Raw genomic sequence first — 27,775 nt, 5'->3', positions numbered from 1 at the left:
GGGTATTATTCTGATCGGAGCGGCCAAACGTGCGTACGTTCGCCATTACCGCACGCTAGCCGTACGCGGCCGTTAGGGTTAAGTCCACCCACAAATCAGCCGCTTACGTACGGCCAGAAATACCGTAGAAGGGGAGTGCCGTACAAATGAGCGTACGGCAACGTACGCGGACGGGCCAGCCCTTGCACTCCGACAACAGGCGTACAACTGAGCGTACGGCGCCGTCTACGGCCGTCTTTCCTCCGTCTCCCCACCGCCTTCTTGCGGAGATCTGAGCGTACGCCAGTTTGCACGGACGGGTCCCTATTGTTTTCAATGGAAAACTCAGCTTATGTCACCGCTCGTGAGAGTGAGCGTACGTCCGTGCACGCTGGCATACCCTTCACATATATGGACCTGCAAATCTTGCCTCTCAACTACTAATCTGACAATTGATTAATTAATCTATTTGTTATTCAATTATTGTTTTCTATTAACTCAATTGTCTACCTTAATAAAGACCTAATAAAACTACATTTTAACCCACATTACATGTATATTTGTTATGTTCTAATGTGGCATTTTAATCACTATCTATGTGTCCCCATATTGCTGTTACTTTTAAATCAAGTTATGTTGGTGTTTCTGTATATGTACTAAATTATGTACGTAATTACTTTGTCCAAAATGTGTAACATGTATACCTACCCTGATGTTATGTGTGATGTTTTAATCGAACAACATTAAACATTCATGCATTTTCACTATGTGTTATTTTACTCAAAAACACACACATTCACACATCAATCATTACCCCTCACCTCAAATTACAAGTATAACTTACAGTACACATCTGTATGTACCTACCCTTACACGCCCTCTAACATATTTATTATTAAAAACACAGGCAATTTCGAACTGTAATCAAACTTTTATTGGATACAAAAATAAAAAGGGGGGGGGGATAAATAAAAAATTAAAGGCGGGCCTCCAGAAGCCCAAAAAGTAGCTGCAGGTACACCAGGGTGAGCATTATTTCCCGCATTATTGCGGCCACCTCCTCCTGCTGCTGTTCAGTGTCTGTAATGAAGGGATAAAACAAAAAAATAATATACACAAATGTTTGTTGTATTTGTACATAATAAAAAGTTCAGAGTTATGTGTGAAGGCCACATACATTTAGAAACTACATTGAAGATGGGTCTGCTGTAAACACAGTACTAAAAAAAAATATGTTAACACACACATACTGTACATAGTAAATAACATTAATTCAATTACTCCTTCATCAATGAATGTATGCTGTATCCCAATTGGTACTTTGGTTTTGGGGGACTCTCCTCTAACCTCACAATTAGCCTGTGCTATTTAAGGGTTATGACATTGTTGTGGCTTAAGCACTCCTTACTATTTTAAATTTAGGACATTGCTGTACAAATTATAGGCCTACAGCTATGTTTGTAAAGCATGCATCCGCATGGCCTCACACACTATTACCAAAACAATCTCTACATTTAAGTTGCACCAGTGGCAGATTAAGCCTTTGGGGGGCCCGGGGTACTTTAGAGCGGGGGGCCCCCTTGCACTTGTCATTACTGGCCGCACACTGCATGGGCGAATATTATACTGTCAAAACATAGAGTAAAGGCAGAATAAACTTGGTCAATGGTTACCTGCAGGGGATATATATATATATATATATATATATATATATATATATATATATATATATATATATATATATATATAGACAGGGGGTTGGCGGCACTCGGAATAATAATAGACCCCATATATATATATATATATATATATATATACACACACCACATGAAAAGCCTGTGTTTGTCCCTCTGCCCCTTACTCTGGAGGAGACCTCACAGTCCTAGTGCTGCCTCTGATTAAAAACCCTCCTATGACTAAGCTGCTGCTGCTGTTCTCCATGGACCTGAGAAGCATGTAATGAGCTCCACCAATCAGAGCTCAGCACAAACTTCTCAGCCTCTGTCCTCTGGTGCAAAGTGTCATGGGACTTAGTCAACTCCCAGAAATGCACTGCACACTTGTGCAATCAGTGTGCCTTGGCTCCCGATGCTCAGCACCATAAATCATTGTCACATTGGCAGATAGGTCAAGCTGCAGCACTACCCCACCCATGCACAAAACATTTAGCTAAAAAAAAAAAAACATAACTTAAACATGTTATTTGTAAAAAATACATGACAACCACAGGGGGCCCCTAGCTAGAGGGGGGCCCAGGGGCACTGACCCCTTGCGCCTCCATTATAATCTGGCCCTGTGTTGCACATCATGCTGGGAACTGGAGTTACCCAACACCTGGAGCCACATAACTACCACACCACTAATGTCGGATATCTCATTGGATGTACTGTTATGTCAATTATTCAAGGGGTGAGGCATGGCCACACTAAAAAAACCACCAAGGGGAGCCTTGTTCCTGGAGAAGGACAGGACACACCTCATGGTCGGCCTGCAGTGATATGTTGCAACTAATGTTGATGTTGGATACACATATGTGGTTGTTGTGATTGTTTATGTGTAGAAATGTGTAGGTCAACATTAGACACATTATTTACTTACGGCTACTTGAGCCATCCTGGTTGCCGTTGGTTGGCTGTGCAGTGGTTGTGGGGGTCAGGAGCAAGGTGGATGGTCCTGTAGTTTGGCCCGAGGTAGTGGGTGTGAGTGGGGAGTGGAGAGGTTTGGGGGTGGGTGGTGGAGAGGTGTAGGGGGGTTGGAAATGGGGTGGGGAGGGGGGGGTGGGGGTGGGGGTTGTGGAGGGGGTGGGGGTTGTGGAGGGGGTGGGGGAAGGGGATGGGGAAATTGTGTGGGTCCAAACTGCACCCTGGGTCTCCTCTTCTTCCTCCTCCTCTTCTTCCTCCTCCTCTTCTTCCTCCTCCTCCTCTTCCTCCTCCTCTTTCTTCTCCTCCTCCTCCTCTTCCTCCTCCTCCTCTTCCTCTTCCTCTTCTTCCTCCTCCTCTTCCTCCTCCTCCTCGGCTGCCTGGTCCCGGGCTGCCTGCTCCCGGGCTTCAATGCGTGCCCTTGCCCGTGCTGAAATGTTCATGTTGATGGCATAGAAATCGAAGATTGGGTTTCATAAAAAAGGGGGAAAGAAAAATTCACATTAGTCATGCTCATAACCTTCAAAATTATCATTGCTGTGAAATTTCAGACATTTATCATGCAAACTATTTGATATCCTACACCCAAAAACTGATCAACTACTTAAACCCCCCCCTATACACCCCCTATACACCCATATACCCCCATATACACCCATATACCCCCCATATACACCCATATACACCCATATACCCCCCATATACACCCATATACACCCATATACACCCCATATACACCCATATACACCCATATACACCCCATATACACCCATATACACCCCCTATACACCCATATACACCCCATATACACCCATATACACCCATATACCCCCCATATACACCCATATACACCCATATACACCCCATATACACCCATATACACCCATATACACCCATATACACCCATATACACCCCATATACACCCACATACCCCCCATATACACCCATATACACCCCCTATACACCCATATACACCCCATATACACCCCATATACACCCATATACACCCCCTATACACCCATATACACCCCATATACACCCCCATACCCCCCATATACACCCATATACACCCCCTATACACCCATATACACCCCCTATACACCCATATACACCCCCTATACACCCATATACACCCACATACTCAGGGACACATTTATAAAAAGTACAGAAAACATTTGCAAAATAACGCAGGCATACTAGTAAATAAAAACTTACATCGGGCAATATGGCGGCGAAGTGTGCTGAGCAACACTGGCTGCCGCCGGCGCAGGTCCGACCAGCGCCGCTCCAGTTGAGCCAGGCTCCTATCCACGCCGGTCCTGGCGAAAATTAGCCGGCGGGCAGCATTGTATGCCCGCCGCTTTTCACGATTAGATACATAAGGGCCCCTGGGCCCCAGGCGGCGGTCCATGACCTCAACCAAGGCCAATAGCTCCTGGGTAGAAAACGCCCTAGCCCTGGTTGAAGTCATGGTGGCAATGGCGCAGTTATTAATTGCAGGTACATATATCACTTTTGGTGCTTGCTGATTGGTGTAAAAAATTGTTTGTTTGGTATTAACTTTATTAATCCTTCTTACATTAACAAACTGGATGCGAATAGAAACTTACGCGGACCGTTCCGATATACACACACCACAACCAACAGCATGCATTCAATGAAGAGAGAAGTACTGTATTTACAGTGTGCGGAAAATAATACACGCAACCCTCTACTTATAACTACGCTGCTTAAAGGGGGCACGATACACCGATATGCATGGAGAGGAGTACTGTATATACAGTAGGCGGAAAATAATACACGCAACCCTCTACTTATAACTACGCTGCCTAAAGGGCCACAATGCAACATGTTGCTGTATGACAATTTCATACACATTACATATGCAAGGCAAGCATGATAACGTGATGTTTTGAAATGTGACTCACAAAGCATACACGAACTCCAACAGATACCAGCTGACAACACTCATCATTGGAATGACAGGTGCACACATTTCACGATGTAGCCCACAATGCTCCACAACCTGTGTATATACATATACGGGTGATTGATCAGGTGCATTGAGACCTGCGTAATTTAAGCTGCAATTATCGGCGGGAAATATCGGCGTAAATTTGCATCTACCTTGCGGGGAAATATATACGCCCCCTTGTTCGTGGCGGGAGATTAACATATAAATATTCAGTCAGATGCAGCCCACAATTGCTGCAAACATGTCTGACTCTGACGATTCAGCAGCAGAGGACGCTCTGCAGAGAGCACAAGCAGAATCCCTGCTTGAAGCATTACAGAAGAGGGAACAGGAGCGGAGAAGGAGGGCCCAAGAGAGGAGTCGCCTGCAAGATCAAGCGGGCCCCTCAGTAACAGGCCCTGGTGAACCTCCACCAGCTCCACAAGGGCCAAGCAACCAGCCAGAACAAGAGGTTGCATCTCTCCAAACAGGTGTGACCCAGCAGGTGCATGGTGAGAGAACTGGGGCCACCAGAAAACGTGCTGCAACATCTAGGGTGATGACTGAGCAGGATACCACCACCAGAAGGAGAAACCCTGCATTTGTAGAGGCCGAAATGCGAATTCTAGTGCCCAGGGCACGCGAATGGATTGAATTGGCAACCAGGAAGCCGGGTGCCAGTGCAAGGAGAAACCTTTGGGACAAGATAACAGAGGAAGTGAACCAGGTGTCACCAGTGGTCAGAACTTGGGACGCGGTGAAGAAAAGGTTAGTGTGTTTGTCAGGTCAATTTTTCAGCAGTCTCCAGCAGGAACTGAGGCCCTTATTCTAGTTCACTCTTTCTGGCCAAATATTTCTTAGATGGACAAAACCATGTGCACTGCAGGTGAGGCAGGTGTTACTTGTGCAGAGATAATCAGATTTGGGTGGGGTTTTACACCTGCCTCACCTGCAGTGCACATGGTTTTGTCCATCAAAGAAATATTTGGCCACACATGGCAAAAAAACATAAGATCACCCACACTAGGAAATGTCACGTAGCTAGGGGTACCACCTAGTCCCTTTAATTCCGGACACATATTAATTACACAGGTTCTGTGGCTGGCTGACTTCAAGACTCCACTTCACCTAATTTTAAACTGCCACAGAACCTGTGTAAGTAACATGTGTCCGGAATTAAAGGGACTAGGTGGTAACCCTACACGTAGCACAGTGGTGCACATATCTCATGGTGATATTTGTATTTTTAAACTTGTAGGTGGACTGACTTCAAAAGTGCCCTGAAGAGGAAGATGACTGACCGGTACAACCACAGCATGTCCACCGGGAGCGGTCCTATGCCTGACCATTTGGAGTATACCCCCCTGGAGCTGGACTCCTGTGACGTCATCGATGTGGGGGAGATCAGGGGGATCTCCAATATGGACAGTGAGCTCCCGGTGGAGGTCTTTGCTGCTGCTTTTGATGGTAAGTCACAGTAATGCATTGTATTTAGAAAGATATTTTTTATTGCGTATGTGATGGTGACATTGTTTTCAATTCTTATCCTAGCAGAAGCAGAAAGTCAGGATGTACCGGCAGCATCTTCCTCTGCAGAGCCACAGGTGGAGCAGGTGGTCCAGCCTCCAGCAAGACGTCGCCCCCAGCCCCAGCCACAGGAGACATTGAGTGAGAGCCTGTTGGTGACGCTGGACAGGATCGAGCAGCAAGGGGTGGATGCTGCGATCCGTCAGCAGCAGGTGGCGGATTTTCTGGCGGAGTGGAAGGCCACAAACCAGCTGCAGGTTGAGGCGTTGAACCGCATTAATGAAACTCTGGCGGCTGGCATGCTAAGCATTGGCCAACACCTCAGCCGCCAGAATGAACTTATTGCGGAGCAGCTGTCCACCGCCAGGTCCCTAAGGGACAATCCCCCACCTGCTGCCCCACCCCAAGCTGCTCCCCAACCTTCCACCTCGGCTGACCCTCCTGTGTCGACTAGGGGAAGACGCCGAAAGCCAGCTGACCCAAAGGCCCCTGTCCCCAAGGCCCCATCTAAAAGGGGCAAAAAAGGGCCCAAATGAGACCTGGTTCACTTCCTCTGTGGTTGGAGGCCAAAGGTTTAAATTGCACTGGACATCCGCTTCCTGAGTTGCCCATCGATCCATTTGCGTGCCATGGGCATGAAAGTTCGTATTTTGACCTCTACAAATGCAGGATATTTTTTTTTGGTGGTGTGTATCTTGCTTAGTATTCACCCTGGTTGTTGCAGTACGTATTCTGGTGTCCCCATTTCTTTCACCATTGCATTTGCAGGGTAACACATGTTTGGAGATATGCAACCTCTTGTTCTGGCTGTTTTATTATTTGTGTGTCTATTTTATTTGTTTATTTGATTTCTCACATTAAAGTGTCAAGCTGTGATGCTGAACAGCAAATAAATTTATTTTACAAATTAAAACAAAAGGTACTCTTTACCTAGAACGGCGCCCGCGATTAGAATCGCGGGCGTCGGGGGTAAAAAATCGCGGTCATCGCGGGTAAATCGCGGGTACATAAAAATCGTGTACCCGCGATTTTCCCATAGGGAACAATGTTAAAAAGCCTGATTGACCGCGATTTTACTTTAAAATGCCTCAATGCCCGCGATTTTCACATAGGAATCAATGTTAAATGGGCTACAGAGCCCAAATAGTCACAATTAACCCTTAAATGTCACCCCAATTTTTGTACGCCACCCCACGATCCACGCCAACCCGAAGCGTGGCGAGCGCAGCGAGCCCGCGAGGGGCGGCGGTACGCGTCCTCCGACCTTTTCATGCCCTACTATCCACGTCGGCGTGGAGTTGAGAATAGAATAGTGTGGCGAGCGCAGCGAGCCACCGAGCCCGAAGCGTGGCGAGCGCAGCGAGCCCCGCGAGGGGACGCGGATACCTTCACAGTTATACGCGTCCCCTCGTGGGCTTCACAGGTATCCGTGGCGAAAAGCGGACACCTGTGAAGCCCGCGAGGGGACGCGTTTACCTGTGAAGGTATCCGCGTCCGCTCGCCACACTATTCTATTCTCAACTCCACGCCGACGTGGATAGTAGGGCATGAAAAGGTCGGAGGACGCGTACCGCCGCCCCTCGCGGGCTCGCTGCGCTCGCCACGCTTCGGGTTCGCGTGGATCGTGGGGTGGCGTACAAAAATTGGGGGGACATTTAAGGGTTAATTCTGCCTATTTGGGCTCTGTAGCCCATTTAACATTGATTCCTATGTGAAAATCGCGGGCATTGAGGCATTGAATGCAAAATCGCGGTCAATCTGGCTTTTTAACATTGTTCCCTATGGGAAAATCGCGGTGATCGCGGGCATCGCGTCGCGGCCGTTTATGTACTGCCCGCGATGTCGCGATCACCGCGATGGGCGCCGTTCTAGGTAAAGAGTACCAAACAAAATTGTGGTATGTGTCATTTCTTGTGTGAAACAAATACTAGATTTATGTGTACTTACTGACCAGGGTATTTTTGAACATTTGTTGAACTGTGGTGGAAGTTTCCCATGTGTAACCCTCTCCATGGCCATTCCCATGTTCCTATCCAACTTTTCCCTGCTAATTAGTTTGTGTCAGCACATGTGCAGAGCAACTTAATAGGTGAGAAAGCAGTTTGTGTGCAGGTGAGGTAGCTCCTACAGTAGTAGGTAAAAGCAGGTCCAGAACAATGCTTTCCTCATGGAGTGGGTGGGGCAGACAAACAAGGGTGAAAAGGTAAATTTCTGTAGGAATGCATATGTGTCCTCCCTAAAAAAAGATGTGTGAATGGGCCAAACATGATAAATTAGCTTGTGAACAAACATGCATAACTTTTAAAATATATATGATTTGACAGTGTCATAATCAGATGTAGGAATCCTTTGTTAGAGAGATGAGAGTGCAATAATGTGATTGGTGGCATCTTACATCCAGAGTGTAGTGAAATCCAAATCATAGCAGATGAGATAGTGGTACAGGTCATTATTTTGGGTACTATACAAAGATTGTGTGGAAAATAGTGGTCATGGGCTTCAAACATTGCTGAAACATCCTTTGTAGGTGTTAGATGTGGTTTATGTTATTGTATCCTAAATACAAAACCTATGTTAGTATTAGAGTGAACACGTTGACACATGTCGACTTGTGTAGATTGAGTGTGCTACTGCGTAAAGTCTATGAAAGCAGGTAGTGAATGTGTCTGTTTAGCAAATACCTACCTTAGCGTATAAAAAGATTCTTACCTTAAATTAAACAAACCTTTAAATGTGGAGAAGTATAGAAACATAAGCTTCCAATGTGTTTGCGTGCTGCATGTGTGGCTTGCAGGCAGTGAAATCATGGTTTGGAGTTAATAGACTGCAGCATTGCTTATTACATTCAGGTGTATGTGTTTGAGTAGTAATCAGCGTTAATTAGCCAACTCAGGCGCACGCTGGCAAGCGGTATCTGTAGGGGTGGTTTTAGCTGGCGGTTGGCGGCCGCCTGTTTTGTGTCCGAAACGAACGGTGCCTTAGTCGATCGTGCGGTAGTAGCACCGCTCATTTTTGGTGCACACCCCCGTGTACGCCCATATTTACGCCCATTTTCCCTCATTATTTCGGCCGCTCCCATCAACACGCCCCTATGCCGCCCCATTACCCGTACAGGTTTTTTCGCACGTTGAGACACCGGCCGTAAGCGTTGTAGAGTGTTCGCGCCGGCGCATTAGCGTATCTGCACATGCGCAGATCGTAAAAAACACCGGGACGTACGCGTACGGCCCGGACGCTCCAAGCAGAATAAGGCCCTTAATTAGTATCTGAGGGATTCTGATTAAACCATCTGTGCTGAAGCCTGGATATCACTAAATCCTGCACTGTTGGTGTGCCTTGAGGACCGTGGTTGGGAAAGCCTGACCTAAGGTGACAAAAAGACTGGCACGTGCCCACCACCAGTCAGGCCTGGCATAGATCAAGTGAAATGTGCTATTCAGGGGCTTTGTAAAACCACCTATGTAATTGGTACCTGTAGGTCATTTCCCCCTTATTTTACTGCTGTTCTATTTTCCATAGTTATTTTTGTTAATGCTTTTATAAATCCACCCCCTCTCCCCCCCCACTATAAAGACATGAATACAATGCACAGAAGGGAGACAATTAAAAAATACGAAGTATTCCGTCACAATTACAGGCGACTCCAGGGGTGAGCTGCAGCACAGTTCAAAATTCAAATGGGGAGAAACACCAACTGCCAGAGTCAGTGTGGAATGGCAGTTGGTGGTAGTGGGTGTGACTTCCTTATTTTTGAACCCTGCAGCCTCCCCTGGTGGAAACCCCATCAGCTTAGGGAACAGTATGATTCCTGTATATTGATCCTTTCATGGTAATAGTAATATGTTATATTCTGTAGTACCTGTTATGCTGATATCTCTCCCTTCCTGACCCGTCAGGGACTTGTGACTCCAGGTCACCCGCACCGCAGAACTGAAATAATCCCAGGGCACCGTACACTCGCTGATAGCGTCAAACGTCTTTTCCTCGTTGGTCTGAATGAGTTTTTTTTTGGTTGAAGGTAACTCCTGGCCTCTATACGACCATGATATGTTAATTTGTTGTGGATAAAATTTAATTAAACTCCAGGAACACTGCAGGCGATCTGGTGCACGGAGGGTAAATTTCACACCCTCTCCCACCTGCGGCGGCACTAGGAACAGAAGGGGGAGAGGAACATTAAGAACAGATCAGCCTACATCAGTACAGTACTTATTGGGCTAGTAATAAACCTCTATTACACTGTATACATGACAGAAGCCCCTTCATTCACTCCACATACAAAAGACAGTGAGATGAAGATTCTTATAGACAGACCAGTGACCAGTCGGCCTAAATGACTGACCAACATACTGTAACTGTTATATCAGCGGCTGTGTGCGCCCGATTGGAGCAACGCTCTGGGAATAGCGCTGCAGCACACTATGAAGTGGCCTTAGCAGCTGGCTTGGAGCCCCCCAACAGGCCAGCACCAGGGAAATCAGTCCCTGCTCTATCTTAGCTTTTGGTAGGTGGTAGGAAGCAATCACCCAACGCGTTTCATCTATAGGTTTCTTCAAGAGGTCTATAAACAAAACGCATTGGGAGAATTGCTTCCTTCCTCCTCCCAGAAGTTAAGATTCTCTTATTTCCTTTATATATCTGGTTTTATAGAATGTTTTTATATATTATTTCTTTATGAGTTTATTTTTATATACCCAATTGTCCGTATTATGGAGGTTATTCTGGCGGTAGTCCACTGCTCAGCGAGCCTTGTAACGATGCCAGCTGGGCGTGCGAATGCCCTCCCCCACTGTACAGAGAATGTACCCGCCACACTGCGAGTGGATGTGGGCCCGAAGGCTAGTGTGTGGGCCCGAACTCATTCTATGGTCAGCGACCATTGAATTATTTTTTCAGTGCTCGCAAATCTAAGTCTGTCTCTGCTGACAGATCTGCAGCGTCCTTCTCTGAGAAATGGGCAGGCGGCTGGTGTCCAGTTACGTCAGCCGCCCGCTGCCGGAAGGCAGGTACCCGCCCACATTCGCATGGGGATGCCCAGCGTTTTCTAACGCCCCCCAGCACGCCTCCGAAGGCGCTCGCACAGAAGCCCTGTACATGCGCAGAGCTTCACCATCCAACCCCCGTGTGAACATCCAGGTGAGTTCGCTTATTAGAATGACCTCCTAATTTTGGTTTATACGTACTCTCTTCTACATTTATGCCTACACCCACCCGAGGTCACTGAACCCCTATCTTTTATTCCCATTTTTTTGAATATAACTTACCCCTACTTTTTACTTAGGGCATAGCGGATACCCTCAAAATATGAACGTGTTTTTACATATAATATACACTTTAACTTTTTTACATATAAGTATTTATCCTGATATTCGGCCTGATTCAGACCTGTCCGTCCACCCCCGCACACGCCCGAAACCCGTGGCTAGCATGCAAGTGTTCCCTGTGTTCCCTAACACATGCGTTCACATGTGCCCGAGCACAGGAGAAATGATTGGATGGACTGAAAAATAAGTCAATACTTATTGATGTCATGTGACACCAGCCACCTGCCCCACGCAGGTATCGACACGCCTGCATTCACCTGCTGCCGCCCCCATACTGCCCTCCCTCCTGGAGCTAAAGGTTCAAAGGCTGTGAAACTCGCCGGAGGCGTTCGCGCATGCAAATGCGCAAACCCCCCACCATCGGACATGGGGCCGAATTCGGACCCAAACGAACGGGTGTACAATTAATACCCCGTTCTCATTGCCGAAAAAGCTGGGATTTTTCCAGGGCAAGCAGTAATTTCCCATGTCATGTCTCAGTGTGAATGGGTGGGACTGAAATTCCCTGGTGTAATGCCCCTCAGTGTGAACAGGCGGGACCCGGGTATTTCACACAGGACGTGACAAAGTAAGCTGATTGGGGAATGAGATCAGGTGACCTGTGGAGGGATGAGGAGGTGCTGGAGTTGCTGGCTGTGAGAGGGGAGGAGGAAATAAAGAAGCAAGTGACTGGCACTGTCAGGGATTCCACATTGTACTACAACATATCAAATATACTGTCTGCCCGCAGCATCCATAACCCAGCAACAGGTTGTGAACAAGCTTACATCATTAAGAAGTGCTCCAAGGTGCATGGTCTCAAGGAAGGGTGGTGGTGCCCGTATGGACAATCAAAGCTGCTCTTTAAACAGCCAATCAAAGCTGCTCTTAGATTCCTCACACTTGTTGGCAGGGCAGACAAGGTGCAGTGTGAGATGATCTATGCCCCAGCAAATATCCGGGATGAAAAACCTGGGATTTTGCAGGGGCGTCAATGAGAACATGGGGTGAGATTTAATAGGATGAGATATTTGCTAAGAAATCTCCAGTTTTTTTAAAGCAGCAATAATTTACACTGCAAAACCAGTGTGATTTCTGCAGTGTAAATGATTGCCGCTTTAAAAAAACTGGAGATTTCTTAGCAAATATCTCACTTTCTGAGTCTCTCATTCTATTAAATCTCAGCCATGGTGTTTTTTTCTAAGGTACAGTAGTTAAGAAACAAGAATCGCAGGTGGCACCTATCTCCCGTTAACATATATATATATTGGATGTGAATCTATATTATACATATTGCATAATTATAATTCACTATAAGAGGTTTTCTCACCGTTCACCATGGCGGGTCCAGTACTCAGTTCTATTGGCTTCTCCAGGCTGGGATGTCCCACTCTGCAGATATACTCCAGGTCTTCACTGTCTGATTGCGGTGTGAAGGATAAGGCCGGGGAGCAGGTCCAGGAGTTATCGGCCTGTCGTGCTGGTTCTATAGGACGGATTGTGTACGTCCGACGATTTAATGCACAATTCGATTCACGTTGTCCCTTCTTCTCTAACCAGGTGACGGTCAGGTTATTGGGGAAATAGGGGGAGATTGTACAGGACACGGTGCAGGGTTTGTCCTTTTGTATGATAAGAGGCGTCATATCCTCAATCCTTGGTCGCCAGGGAAAATCTACAATACATTAGCCGAAAATAATACACATGATGCAACAAGTATCAGGGAGTTTGCCGGCAGATTATTATGTAACGTTTATGTAATAATCAGGTTACATAATACTGTATGTGATGAACATGTAACATGTCACAGTCTCCTGGCCGTCATCCTGGTGGTATCAGGCTAATCTGGGGCTGTCCCTTTATATAGAGCTCAGTGCGAGTTGGGGAGAATTACCAGCATTACCCCGGCATACAGTATGTACTGACTTTCCTTCTAGTATACAGTATCTCAGGTATACAGCCAACTCCAGGGGGTGTACCGGCGCTGGCTGTATAATGAGAATGGAGCGCACCTTTCTTACTTATTCTTTATATAGGCAACTCCAGCCGCTATGGAACTACACATCCCAGCATGCCCATGCATAGTTTTGCTGTTAGAGCACGATAAAACTGTGGTAGGGCAAGCTGGGATTTGTAGTTCCACAGTAGATGGAGGGTTGCATGCTGCCTACCCCTGTTCTGTTCATACAGTAGTAAGGGGTTGGGATAGCCGCACTGGCTGTCTGATATCAAGCTCGGTTAGTATTTCTCGGTTTAAACTGATGTTCTGTTATAGGAAAAGCCTATTACACCAGAGTTTGTCACCGAGTGTAGGGGTTCAATTACCTCTGTAACACTCTCCCCACCAGTACCTGGTGGGGAGACCCCCAAAGAATACCCAGGTACCGTATGTCTGTATGTATACGGAAACACATTGCCTAAGGAGGGGTCTCACTGTATTGCATAAGTGTCCAAAGTGGAAACAGCATCATCTAAATATCGGACAGGTGACCAATGATTTTAATTGCCATCACGTTATCACTTACGTTATGTGACGAACTTTGGTGACACGAATGAAGGTTCTCCTGATAACAGTACTTTTTGGTGAATAACCGGACTGATTCAAACATCACATACCATTGTGGTTTATTTACACATCCACAAATATTTCGCTTTTTGTCATATCACAGGCAATAAGGACACATTAGGAATATTACTGTTTTTTAATGAATAACTAAATAAAAATTGTTCTTAGCAAATAACTCATAAAAAAGATTTCTCGGGAAGTGTGCTCCCAAAAAGAGTTGAACTTTTTTCTCCCTCCTATACAATACCCCTGGTCTGTGTAACTGAATTGGTATCCAGATGGTTGGCAGACAATGGGCCGATTCAGCCCGGATTGCTGCTTTGCCAATTCGCACAGTGGCCGCTTATAGATACACTGCACCTGCTACTTATTTCCTTCGCCAGCCGTTCACAAGGTGATTGGCAGGAAGCCGGTGCCTGGGGGTGGTAACCAGCTGTTTAGTGGGAGTGCCTAGGAAAACTCTTAGAGTGACAGGAAAAAGAAGGCATGGCCAAGCGCGTTAGGGGAGGGTGTGTGACATCAGCTCCAGGCCGGATATGCCAGAATCGATCGCAGCCGCCGAGCCACTCCCTATGGTGAGCATCTAACAAAGGTTTTGGACATTTTCACTCCATCAGGTCTGAATTACCCTCAATGTCTGGGTCAATAATTTATTGGGGGCCCAGATGCTTCATATTGACACCAAAAAAACGTTTTAGTATGTCAACCTCTTCCGAGTTGACCTCTGCTTGTGTTGACCTTTTTCCAGTGTTTACATTGTGCACGTCAGCCTTTTGGTGCCCTCATATATCGCACCCAATGGAGTTGCACACAGCCTGCCGCCGGTCATCTAGCTGCTGGGCTTCAGTTAAGTTTTGGTTTAGGTGCCCACTGACGCAGTGAGTCATTTCTATACTGAGATGACGTTTGTCAGACATTGCGCAAGGCTCCAGCATTATATATGTCGGACTGTGTGATTCTGTGTTGGACTTGCTCGGCACATTGGGCTATTGCTGCATTGTGTAGAACATGACATGATCTCACCTGGATCCAGCACAGAGATCTCCCTGTGATCTGGTGCCTCCATGGTGTCATGGTTCCAGGTCACTCTCGCTGAGGATCCGGTTACCGGAATGTTACACTTGCTGGTAATGGTAAATGTCCCATCTGGGTTCTCACTGACCACTTCCACTGATTGTATCTCCCTTCCCCGACCACAGCTCCAAGTGACTCTTATGTCTTTAGGGTAAAAGTTCAAGAGACTTAAAGATCCCACCAGCTCTCCTGAGCCACTGATGGACAGTTGTATTGGCTGCTGGAGCCTGGGCTTTGCTGGAATACAGAAACATAACAGATATATATGGTAAATATTAGTGGGGAGTAGATACACCGAGGCACAACCCATTTACCATTCAGCCCATACAGGTAAAAGAGAACAATACTCGTTGCCCGCACTCACCCTGTACTTGCAGCGGCGCTGTACTTGTCTCCAGTGGCTGATCCAGGCTGCGGTGCTCCGCTCTGCAGATAAGTTGCGCTCCTCGGTCCTGCAGTGATGGGGAGAGCTGCAGACAGGCTGTGTAGGTAAATGTCTTATCTCTATGCTGTGATCTGTGAGACTTGCGTGTATCACTGTCAGGTATGTGCATTAATTCAGCATTTCCTCTGAGTTTCTTATACCAGCTGACAGTCAGATTGTCCGGGTAATAGCCTGAGATTGTGCACCGCAGCTCTGCCGGTTCCCCCAGCACCAGAACCGGTGGGTCTATTTCCCCCATTACTGGCCGGGAAAGAAAATCTGCAAATTACATGAAAATAGAAAGACTGTCAGCGGACACTGTACATTCACATCATGTAAATCTATTAGACGCGATGTAAAATAAACTGTATCAACTTCTTCATTAAGTGGGAACTCACAATGTACCCCCCATCTGGCCATTAGGCGGAGCCAGGGCCAATGTTAGGGTTTCCAGCAGCAACACATTAGGATATGGTGCCAGGTTCTCTAAGCTTCAAAAGTGATAAAATGCAGAGTGATAAACAGCCAGCCAATCAGCTCCTGGCTGACATTTTTCAAACCCAGCCTGTCACATGATAAGTAGGAGCTAATTGGCTGGCTGTTTATCACTCTCCATTGTATCACTCTTGAAGCTTAGAGAATCTGGCCCTTAATGTGAATATCAGCTCCCTTATTAAATATGGCGCCAAGAACAGTAAAATACCAATGCGCATGCGCTAAACAATAGCTGTATGTAGCGCTACATTAGGATTCAGCTTTAGTATTTAGATAATATAGAAACTTGCGTGTTATTATTAGGATGTTTAATGTATCCCAAATACCGGACTTCTGGATACGGACACTGGAATTTGAAATAATACATACACAAAAATCCTTGTATTCTAAATTCTAATGCTCGTTTGAATAGTACATCAATAAAAGTAATAATAGGTTTGCCTTCTAGACTGATTGTATTTTAAAATATGTAGTTATTTGAATGTGTGTAATTAAATCTGCCTACTAACACACCTAAGTCTGATTGCCAATTATCTAAGGTATATATACCTGCCTATTTACCACTGCTAGTCACCGTGAAAAAGCTGCATTTGACCAGCGAAACGCGTCGGTGAGGGGGCTCTAGCACACAAGTGCCACCTATTTATCAACTCCACATGAACTTGGCAAAAATCTCCTCCAATCGTTAAACTACAATTTGGGAAAACACCGCATTCTAGTGAGGACGACTTTAACATCCCGGTACAATGCATCACTCCAGCGGCTAATCCACCTACACCTTGCTGCAAAAGCTTTGGAGACGATACCAGGATTGTTACTTGTGAGAAGACTCCAGCGGCTAATACCATCTTCCGTAAAATCGAGAGGGCTCACATCAAATTGCCTTATACCCACTCCTCCAGCGGTGAGATATACACTTTTTCAGTCACAAGAGACGTACGGTTACAACATTTGCCATTAATTGAGGAACCACTGCGCCAGATTTATTGTGCCATTCCCCCATGCCAATGGGCTGTTCATTTCAGACTTAATTGCATTATTAATTTTCTTGTCATATTTTAACCACCCTGCAAACTATACATGTGTACCCTACCTTCCATACTTTATAAGGGGACAGTGGCCTCACAATGTAGGGGTGTGGTCACACAATAGTACCCACAATTCAAATGACACCAGACAGTAGCACAATCATATTCACATCACACCGCATGTAGTGCCCCTGATTCATATTACACCACGTAGTAGTGCCTCTTATTCACATTGTGATAGACAACAGTGCCCCTTATTCACATTATGATAGGCAACAGGGCCCCTTATTCACATTATGATAGGCAACAGTGCCCCTTATTCACATTATGATAGGCAACATTGCCCCTTATTCACACTATGATAGGCAACAGTGCCCCTTATTCACATTATGATAGGCAACAGTGCCCCTTATTCACATTATGATAGGCAACAGTGCCCCTTATTCACATTATGATAGACAACAGTGCCCCTTATTCACATTATGACAGGCAACAGTGCCCCTTTATGCAAGTTGCACTACATAGTTGTACTCTTTATACATGTAATATCACTTACACAATGGCTACAGAAATAGTGACCTTTACACCTAATACCCACAGTAGTTATGACGATTATACACATATGCCCACAGCAGTAGTACCCCTTACAGAAAATGTCCATAGTAAGTGCCCCTTATACAAAATACCCAAAGTAGTGTACTGATAAATGGAGCCGCTCTCAGCCTGCCCGCCATATCGCAGTTTCTGGCAAATGGCGTGCGACCGTCACACTCGCTCGCGCTTCCCATTGCTATGTGGTGGGGTGTACCTCGGTGCATGCTTCGGGGGTCAGTGCAGGACACTGGTGCAGGTGTATAGCAGAGCTCTGCTGCGCTGGTAATGGTGCCGCTGGATGTTCGCAAGCACCCCGTTCCTGGCGTACGGCGGAACTGCCGCATGACGATAATACTATTTTAGTTTGTCAGTTACTGTTATGTTTTTTTTTTTTTTTAAAACGTTTTTATTAAATTTTTCAATGTAAAACATTTCAATAGTAAAACATTTTCTGTACATTGTAATATTTGTTTCGCAGAACAATTCAAAAAATTACAAAATAAAGCATAACAATTGTATATAAAAAGGGATCTTGAGTCACAATTATTTTGCTTACTATAACATATTACCTGGATTTTCTATCCCCTATTCAAAACTGCGCAGAACATAATATTTTAGATTACCTGGGTCTCTATATTGACCCCAACTCTTTCAATTGCCGCCCTAAATATACCTTTTCCTTATACAATAGCTATAAGTATTTGAACAAAACAAATGTCTTACCTCTATCCTAACTAACCTTAACCCCCTAAACTCCCAACCTCCCTCCCAGTCCCTCCCCCCTCTAGGACTCCGTGCATCTCAGTTATTTGACAGTGATCTGAGTAAGTACCAAGATGTGCCCTCAAATATTTTCATGACATGTTTCTGTGTGTCCTCACCCAGTGATCTTATAAATGTTCCCCATTTTGCATAAAATTTCTTAACGCCTTCCTCCACCATCGGCAATGTAGCTCTCCTATCAAAATATAGCAATTGTGTTAGTGCTACTTTCACTTCCTGCAGAAATGGAGGAGATGAGCTAGTCCAGCTGCGCAGAATTACTTTCTTCGCAACAGTCACAATTATGGTCAAAAGAGGGAACAGTTCAGTTTTTCGGCCAGGTATACTCCAGTTGGAGAAGTTCGCGCAAAGCATTGCCAAAGGGTCTTTTGTAAGTTTTATTCCACATGTGGTATTAATATACATCATTACTTTGTCCCAAAATTTCCTAATTTTCCCGCAGTCCCACATATGATGGAAGAATGTAGCATTAGAGCCCTTGCATTTAAGACACATTCCTAGTTCCCCAGGTATAAAGTATTTTCTCTGGGCTTGTGAAATGTACGCTCTATGCAAAGTTTTTATGTGGACTTCCTGCAACATAGTGGAATGTAAAACTTTAAGTGTTTTTCCCATATGTTCATGGAGTATTTCACTTGAAGTAACCCCTGGAATGTCTGTCCGCCACTTTGGTACCATGGCGTTCCAAACCTTTTCAGGTGAAGTCGGCAGTATTTCCCCATATACATATTTTATCCTATAAGGACCCGTGGAGCTCAAAGCGAACACTTGTTGGATCACATCTGGAGTACCAGCCTCCAGCATAGGACCCTTTTTAGATTGAATAAAGTGCCTGACCTGCAGAAACATGAAGAAATCTCTGTTGGGCAGTGAATATTTAGTTGCTATGTCTTGAAATGATAGGAGCTTTCCTCCAGGGTCAAATACGTCTTTGACCGCCAGTATCCCTTGCTTTTTCCATCTATCATATCCTAATTCTGACATTCCTGGAGTAAATCCTGGGTTTCCCCATAATGTATCATATTTTGTATTCTGGTGGCTGCGGCCCAATTTTTTGTTAATGAATAGCCATGCGGAGTATGTGTCTTTAAACAATATATTTGCTAATATTTGCTGTGGGATTTTAGTTCTAGGGACATGAAGCAGGCCTGCTAGTGAATATGGTGAGACTATGTCTCCCTCTAGTGTCCTGTGTGTGTATGCATCAGACCCCTGAAGCCAGTCTAATATATACCTCATGTGGACTGCTTGGCTGAAGGCCAGAACATTTGGTATTCCTAACCCCCCATCAGCTTTTTTAAGATATGTTTTATGTCTGGAGATACGTGGTTTTTTCCCCTGCCATAAAAAGGAGAAAAATATTTTGTTAATTTTCTGTATATCAGTTCTGGATAACCTAATTGGAAGCATCTGGATACTATATGAGAGCTTTGGAAATGCAATAACCTGTATGACTACCGCCCTTCCCAGCATTGATATCGGTAATGATTTCCAAATCCCCAGCATTCTCTCCAACTCTCCAATAATAGGTGAATAATTTAGTTTGTATAAATCACCAATATTGCCTGGGACATTTATGCCTAAGTATTTAATGGCTTTGGAATTTAACTTGAAGGGGGCTATGACTTGTCTCGGTATTTCTGCTACCTGAGGTCCTAATACCTGCAATATTTCTGATTTGTGGTAATTTATCTTATAACCCGCAAAAGATCCAAATCCATTAATACATGTCTTAATGGCCGGTAGGGATTCCGATAACCGGGATACGAACAGCAGCATATCATCTGCGAAGAGACTGACTTTTAATTCTGTGTTTCCTACCATGATTCCCCTGAAACCCTGATTGGCCCTCAGTGCCACTGCAAGTGGCTCCAGAGCCATTGCGAATAGGAGTGGGGACAGCGGGCACCCCTGCCTCGTCCCCTTTTGAATAAGGAAAGGGAGTGAGATATATCCATTACATGCAACTTGTGTGTAGGGTAAGGTGTATAGGGAATTTATCAGTTGAATAAAGGTCTGAGGGAATCCAAATCTAGCCAACGTTTCGTACAGATGGTCCCAGGTGACCAGATCAAATGCCTTTTCGGCGTCCATAGATATTATGACCCGGTCACCCGAGCCCCCCTCTTCCCCTAGCCTCTGGACCACCGACAGTAACTTGCGTACATTTACCACCGAATGGCGGCCGTGTATAAACCCGGTCTGATCCTCGGAGATAACTGTAGGCAAAATGTACTTAATCCTTTCAGAAATAATTTTGGTTAACAACTTATAGTCAGTGTTTAATAACGATATGGGCCTATAAGACCCCGGTTCCTCCAGGTCCCTTCCCGGCTTCGGGAGCACCTTAATTACTGCCGAGTTGAAATACAGCGGTAGTTGCTGTCCCGCAAGTATAGCATTAAAGACTGCTGTCAAATTTTCACTTATCCTAGGTTTTAGAATCTTATAAAATTCCCCTGAATAACCATCAGGCCCAGGGGCTTTAAGGGGTTTTAATTTGGTTATTGCCTGTGTCACTTCTTCTACTGTTATGGGAGCCATGATTCGTTCCGCCGCAGCTGTAGAAATCTGTGGCATGGAAACCGAGTTCCAAAATTTATTCTTTTCCTCCTGATTTAATTCTCCCTGGGAGTAAAGTTTAGAGTAGAATCCCCTTAATACTTCAAGTATATCCGGCCCTTTGTGTACCCTATTACCCCCTGATGTATGTAGGGTTTTAATGTGTGCAGATGTTCTTGTGCCTCTTATTAAATTGGACAGCAAACGTCCATTTTTGTTGCCGTGCCGGTAGAATTGAAAATTAGTATTATCTATACTTGACAGAGTTTGGGATTCCAGCAACGCATCAAACTGAGTTTTTGCCTGCATGTAGTCATTTTTGTGTGTCATGGTAGGGGATGCACTATAATTAGCATAAGCAGAGGTCAATAGCTCTTGAGCCCTAAACAAATCCACCGTCCTGTCCTTGCGATATTTATTTACGTATGAAATGATTTCTCCTCTGAGAACTGCCTTTGCCGCTTGCCATTTCAACAGTGGATCTGAGTTGTGCCCCCCATTATTATGTTGGTACTCCATCCACTTGGCCTCCAGGGCGTCCCTGAGTTACTGTTATGTTAAGTTGTGTGCACCCTGTATTGTTTTATGTGTGCCTTCTGTACGGAGCAACCAACCACTGGTAACGTCTTAAAAATAAAATAATAATAATTCTGCATTGCGATTTTGGATTTTCCATAGTATACTGTGTATATAGCACTGATAGTGGTTATCCAGCGTTGGACCACTGGAGAAGGCGAGATCTGCAGCCAGGTGTCTAGGAGCAGTATATGGAAGTGGTGAGCGTATATAATAACCTATATAATAATATTCTCCACTAACAGGCACTTACCTTTTATATTACTTTCATTACTTTTCCATTCTTTCAGTTTTGGACGTTTCAGCTTTGGGTGAGTCACCTCGACTCGCACTGTATAGGGCTTGTCTGCATTGACCTTGTCTCTCAGGGTTTCACAGCTGCTGGTGGCGTTGAAGGTCCCATCCTTGTTTTGTTGGCAGATAGGAGCAGTGGATTCCACATCCATTTCCCCTTGCGGCTGTAGGATTACTGTCCAACGTATAGAGATCTCTTTGGGGTGAAAATGATCCACGTTCACACTGAATATTCCGTCTATGGAGCACATGATATTCCTCACCTTCGGAAGTCCTGTAACAACAAACAAGAAGTTCCACCATCATTCCCAATGTACGGACAAAGGTAAAACAGGGTAACATATTTGTGGCCATAAACAGTAATGTTCAATACCCAATGCTGCCTAGTAGGAGACTGGGAGTATAGGTGTAACATTGGGGGAAATTTACTAAAGCTGGGTACACACCTATACAATCTAGTTGTAATTTGAGCGTTTGATCCACCCTATGCCCGATGGAAGGTCCCTAAACTACAGCACGCACACACCTGTCCAATTTTGGTTGCGAAGTTCGATCTCCTCCCGTCCCAAATATCGCTAGAAAATGATTGCTTGTGGAGTAGTATTGGAAGAACGTCCGGCATATGGGCTGAACGTGCGCACACACTGCACTCTCCATCCGATATGGCCGCGCTCGGTAGGATGAATACTGCACATAAGATTTGACCAACCGAGGAAGAGTTATGGATCGTACCACATGAGCCGGGACAGCGTATGTACCTATACAATTCAACGGCTGAGGTTGTAAAGAATGGCCAGACAATTGTATAGGTGTGTACCCAGCTTAAGATGGGACTTCTATTCGAATGGGATGTTGCTTTGGGCAACCAATCACAGTCTACTTTATATTTATTTAGCACCTTCTAGAAGATAATAGATAGTATCTGATTGGTTTCCCATAGCATCCCATCTGAAATAGAACTCCCATCTTAAGGTGCCCATACACGGTGCGATGTGCTAAAGCAGTGTGCATTTTGAACTAGATGCGACGCAACCTAGTTCAAAAATTACGGGCAGCACATACTTATGTGCTGCGCGATGGGTTGTGTCACTCGACCCGGGTTTCACACTGCACCACGGTTGGTGTGGGGGCAGTTGGGAATCCCCTGCTTAGCAGAGCTTAGCAGAGCAGAAGGGAAAAGCATGGAAGCAGGGGGCATGGCCAGCAGCTCACAGAGTGCCCCTCAGCGGCAAAATGGGGGCGTGGCTTCATGGCAGCAGTCATTCTCACGAAACAGTGCCCCTTTTGACGATACCATGCCCCTTTTCAGAAGTGCATCCGGCAGGGCCACCCCTAGGGGTCCCACCTCAGGCCAGGACAATGTTGGGAGGTATGGGACTTGAGCTGCTGATAGGAAGTCCTTCTATATGGGACTACAAGCGGTAACCTTCTCCCCACTCTGCCAGCAACTGAAGTGACATAATCGGCCGGGCGGCAGCGTGGCTAACAGCTGAAGCCGCGAGAACGTTACACCGCCGCAATACCTTCCGATCAGCGCTACAGACCAAGCAGCGGCAGCACAAAAATCCTTGCTGCGTAGCAGAGATGCTGCATGTCCCCCGCACGGACAGCAGGCACAGGGAATCCCCGACCACTCTCCTGGGCCCAGGTAGGGAGAGTTAGGGTAAGTGAACAACATGCTACCTGAAAAGGATCCACACTCAAACCAAAAAATCACTCAACAGAGTGTAAACATTTTAAAAATAATTAACCCTTTTCTTTCCGTTTTGGCAGGAAATAAAGTTTGGCATATTTTATTATTTTTTATTATATTACATATCTCATACATATATTTTAAATTCATTTCAAAAGAGCTCTCCTAAACACTTTTATTCCTATTAATTGCCAATTAATATAGGCAGCTGCTCGATACAATACAGCGCGGATATATACAAAACGTCGCTTGTCCGTATGTGGACACCAGCTCTGCAGGGATGTGTACAGCGACTTTCCAGGCTCCTCGGCCTGGCCTTTGCGCTGAACTGGTCGGGATACCACATGGCGGTGTGGTATGGGCTGCGGACCAGTAATGCCAGCTGCGAGCAGCTGCGTCTGGTCCCCGATGCGGAGGCACCAGTGGCTGGGTCAGAGTGGCAAATCGCAGGCAGACATATAAAGAAAAGTATTAAGAACGTAGTCCTCTAAGGAGACCAACCCCTGGGATCCGACTCCTCCGTGCACTTTTCTAAGACTGAGGCCTGGGAGGGGGATAGTGGGGGGAGGAGCCTGCCACACTGTAAAAGTTCTGACTCCTATCACCACTCTATCCCCAATGTATGAAGACTGCAGTGTCCCCTGGTGGATGAAGGAGAAAGACAGGATCTGATTGGTCGCTAGAGTGCGCACCCTCACTTCCCCCCATCTCCGGGTCCAGCCACACGGCGGACCATCTGAATGCAAAGGTAAGGTAACAGGCTGCTCTTTCCTCCATATTTGCCTTGATACATAGACCCGTTTCTCCTCTGATATTAGGTAATAAAGCTTTCAGCTACTTACGTTTCTTCCGGTATCGAAAGATGAGCATGGCAATGACAATAGATGCCAACGCACCAGTCAGCACGACAGCGGCAACAATAGCGTACGGTCTGTGTTTAACCCTCAGGTCTGAAAGAAGAACAAACAACCTTTGAGAAATAGAATGTTCTTCTGTTGCCTCGTTACATTGACCACACCTGTTGTTGCCTCGTTCGAGTCACCAGGTCAGAGGTCACCAGGAATGTGGGTACTCTAAGGATGCCCCTACTGTTAGTTACTATGGTTATTAGAAGTCACCTCAGAATGTGCGACCAGCATATTTGATGAGATACAGTAAGAAGGATAATTGCGTACGGACATTTATAGCAGGGGTGTACTCACCTCTCCACTCTACTAACAGTCTCTCAGTCAGAGGATTGACCAACGTGCCATGCTCCACCACACAGGAGAGCTCCATGCCCCAGGTCTGCTCTGTGGGAAGGAATTGGTAGTCCGACTCCACCGATGAGCTGCTTATATTCCGGGTCTTGGTGTTCTCCACCAGGGTCCCGTTCAGGAGCCAATTCACAGCAATGGATTCTGGGTAATACCCGGACACATGACAGACTAACGTCTGCTCCACGTTCATCTCAAACACCTTGGAAGTGATGAAGATGGTCGGGGGGGCTGTAAGCGATACATGCACAAGTCAATGTGATATGGTCTAGCACATTGGTTGGTGAATCTATATATATATATACACATGATTGTATGCTGGTAGTTGAAGAATCCCTTCATGCCCAAAGCGTTCCTCCTTTTCCATTTTATCTTACGTTCTGGGTACAGAAAACCCTTCTTTCGCAGACCTCTAGCATTCTATTGCATGTCTCTGTTCCCCTTCTGTGATGGACGTTTAGGGGATTTTCCATCCACCCTTCCCTTACATTTAAAAAGCTCCACAGCTAATCACCACACAGCCCCCCACACCCCACGCATTTAACCCCAGAAACAAATACACATTCTTAAATATATAGGGGTGATTAAATTGTTTTGTGGCCGCCAAGCTCCCATCTACAGTGATAGGAGATAGCAGGGCGCAATTTAATAGTTTTTGTTTTTTTATAGCGCTGATCGCACCCGGACAGCCCTGGTTTAATAAAAACGGCTAATCCTAATCATAGTGCTGGGTGCAACATTTAAAGTGTCATTCAGGTGCCCAAACAGGTCACCTTTGGCACACAAAAGGTTGCCACATCAGTGTATGGGTACACATCCGTTTGCAAACACCTGCACAGAGGAAAAATTATTTGATTGTTACTTACCATCGAACAATCTTTTCTCATCTCCCCAGTGCTCGCAGCTGCCTTGACTAGTGAAACGCGCCAGGGCCTGCCAACCATTGCACCTGCCATCACCTGGATCTCTTATTGATTGCCTGAACCAACCCCGGACTCTCCCCATTGTGGATTCCACACTTCCTGTTACACTGAGTACCGCTGGCATCCTCAGCTTCCAGATTCCCGGACAAGGCACTTCCACCAATTGTACCCAGGGGTGCCGAGAGAGGGGGGGAGCAGGTACAATTTACCCGGGCCCGGGCCTGTCAGGGGGGCCCTGGTCTGGACACACAGGTTTTTTTTTATTTGGTGGCAAGTACCCCCAACATGACCCATTCCATTAGGTACAAAATACTCTGTTCCTGGACTTCCCTGCCAGTGGTAGTTACAGAGGTTGGACTCCAGCACAGTCCAAAATTCAAAGAGGGGCAGTCACATCAACTGCCAGTGAGTCCAGGACAGTGATGCTTGGGGTGGCAGTATATACTGTATGACTCCCCCTTTTTGAATATTGGACTGTGCTGCAGGCTCACATCTGTAACTGCCACTGGCAGGGAAGTCCAGGAACAGAGCATTTTGTAACTAATGGAATGGACCATGTTGGAGGGTATGTGTAAATCCTTTGCACAGAGCATGTAACCCCTGACAGAGCATGTTAACCCCTGGCAGAGCATGTAAATCAGGGCAGACAGGTTAATCCGTCCGTGGGGCCCCCAGGAAGTTGTTGTACCGGGGCCCAGGATTTCTCTTGGCGGCCCTGATTGTACCCACTATTACCAGCACGGATGGGCAAGTATATGCCCACCTAATTCTTGGGGTAACTAGAACTTCAGTGCACACATCACCTTACTATCAGTGGTAATTCTTACTCCGTCTACAACTTATCAGTTACTGAGTCATTACACCTTTGTATACAGGGTGTATATCGGAGCGAACACTCACAATTTCCTTTCTTCTCAAAAGTGAGACGGCGGCAGCACCAGTCAGCAAGAGCCGGGCACAGCGGGTATGTGATGGCAGTATGGTATCCCGGAGTGTGCCCCTGCACAACACAACCAGCCGGTCGCGGTTTCAGACGCTGCACTAGTCAACCTACAGCTTTGGTCACATGACTGTCTCCTTTGCCCCAACACAGACCTTAAAATTACGCCCCAAAACAAAAAACCCCACCAAATGAATGAACAAATAGTAAATAAAATATTACTTTAAGAAAATAATAATTTAACCATACATCGCGAGAATTGAATAACGAACTGATATCACGACATATAAATAAAGTGAAAAAAATTGAGAATAGGTGTGAAAAGGGGAAATAAACTACCGGAATACCCACCGCATAGACTCCTAAGGGGAAATTTACTCAAATGAGAGTTCTAATTCACATGGGTTGTTGCTATGGGAAACCAACGAGAATGTACTTCTTAAGGGCCCTACACACGGAGAGATTTGTGCCAGAGATAATAACAGGAGATTCAGCATGAGAGAGTTCAAATGTCTCATAAAAGTGTTCAGGCAACATCAGGGGAATAAAAAAGTCTTCAAATTTAAATAATGGGTTGGAATAAAGCCGGGGGGGGGGGGGGGGGGGTGGGGGGGATGTCATCTTCTTTGCCTAGAATAGAAAAATAAATAACTAATGTTAAAATAAAATGGCGTTGGGTCCACCCCACGAGCATGACCAGCCCCAGGCTCTTGGAGTGGTTCTGGTTCCCAAAATACGGGGGACAAAGTATTTTGGGGACCAGCACCAGGCTCTCGAGCCGGCCCTGGTTCCCAAAATATGGTGGCCAAATGAGTAGGGGTTCCCCGTATTTTTGGGACTGGCACCAGGCTCCTCTTGCAGGGGGTGTAATGCCATAGCCAGGGGACACACTTGGCGGGTCCTGTGGCCAAAGCATTAGCCACCCTAACTAGTCAGCCCAGGCCGGGAGTTTTTGGGGAGGTGGGGACCCCCAAATAAAGGGGTCCCCCCTTTCCAGGGCACCCCAGGCCTGGGTGGGTGAGGGGGCGACGGAAGTGCTGGGGGTGGGGTCGGGGGTTCCGCATCGCCCGCTCAGAAGGCCCTGCTCATTTGCCAGTGTCACACACATGCATGAGATGAGCTAGGAGCTTCTGACACACACACACACACACACACACAGACACA

At 46.0% G+C, this 27,775-nt stretch overlaps 1 protein-coding gene across 1 annotated transcript in view; it reads right to left on the bottom strand.

The window, feature by feature from the left end:
• LOC146019893 (uncharacterized) overlaps positions 1-27,775 on the bottom strand; it is a 77,238-nt gene that overhangs the window by 27,105 nt on the left and 22,358 nt on the right. Inside the window, exons 4-10 of the mRNA XM_083152528.1 lie at positions 24,695-24,979; positions 24,335-24,442; positions 21,759-22,073; positions 15,408-15,746; positions 14,993-15,280; positions 12,734-13,078; positions 9,960-10,250 (exon numbers count right to left, since the gene is read on the bottom strand). Of these exons, the coding sequence (XP_083008654.1) occupies positions 9,960-10,250; positions 12,734-13,078; positions 14,993-15,280; positions 15,408-15,746; positions 21,759-22,073; positions 24,335-24,442; positions 24,695-24,979 (1,971 nt within the window). The remainder of the gene's footprint in view (positions 1-9,959; positions 10,251-12,733; positions 13,079-14,992; positions 15,281-15,407; positions 15,747-21,758; positions 22,074-24,334; positions 24,443-24,694; positions 24,980-27,775) is intronic.

This window comes from Crinia signifera, chromosome 7 (genome assembly GCF_055691185.1).
Source record: "Crinia signifera chromosome 7, ASM5569118v1, whole genome shotgun sequence".
Taxonomy (NCBI): Eukaryota; Metazoa; Chordata; class Amphibia; order Anura; family Myobatrachidae; genus Crinia; species Crinia signifera.
This window is presented reverse-complemented; position numbering and strand designations above follow the sequence as displayed.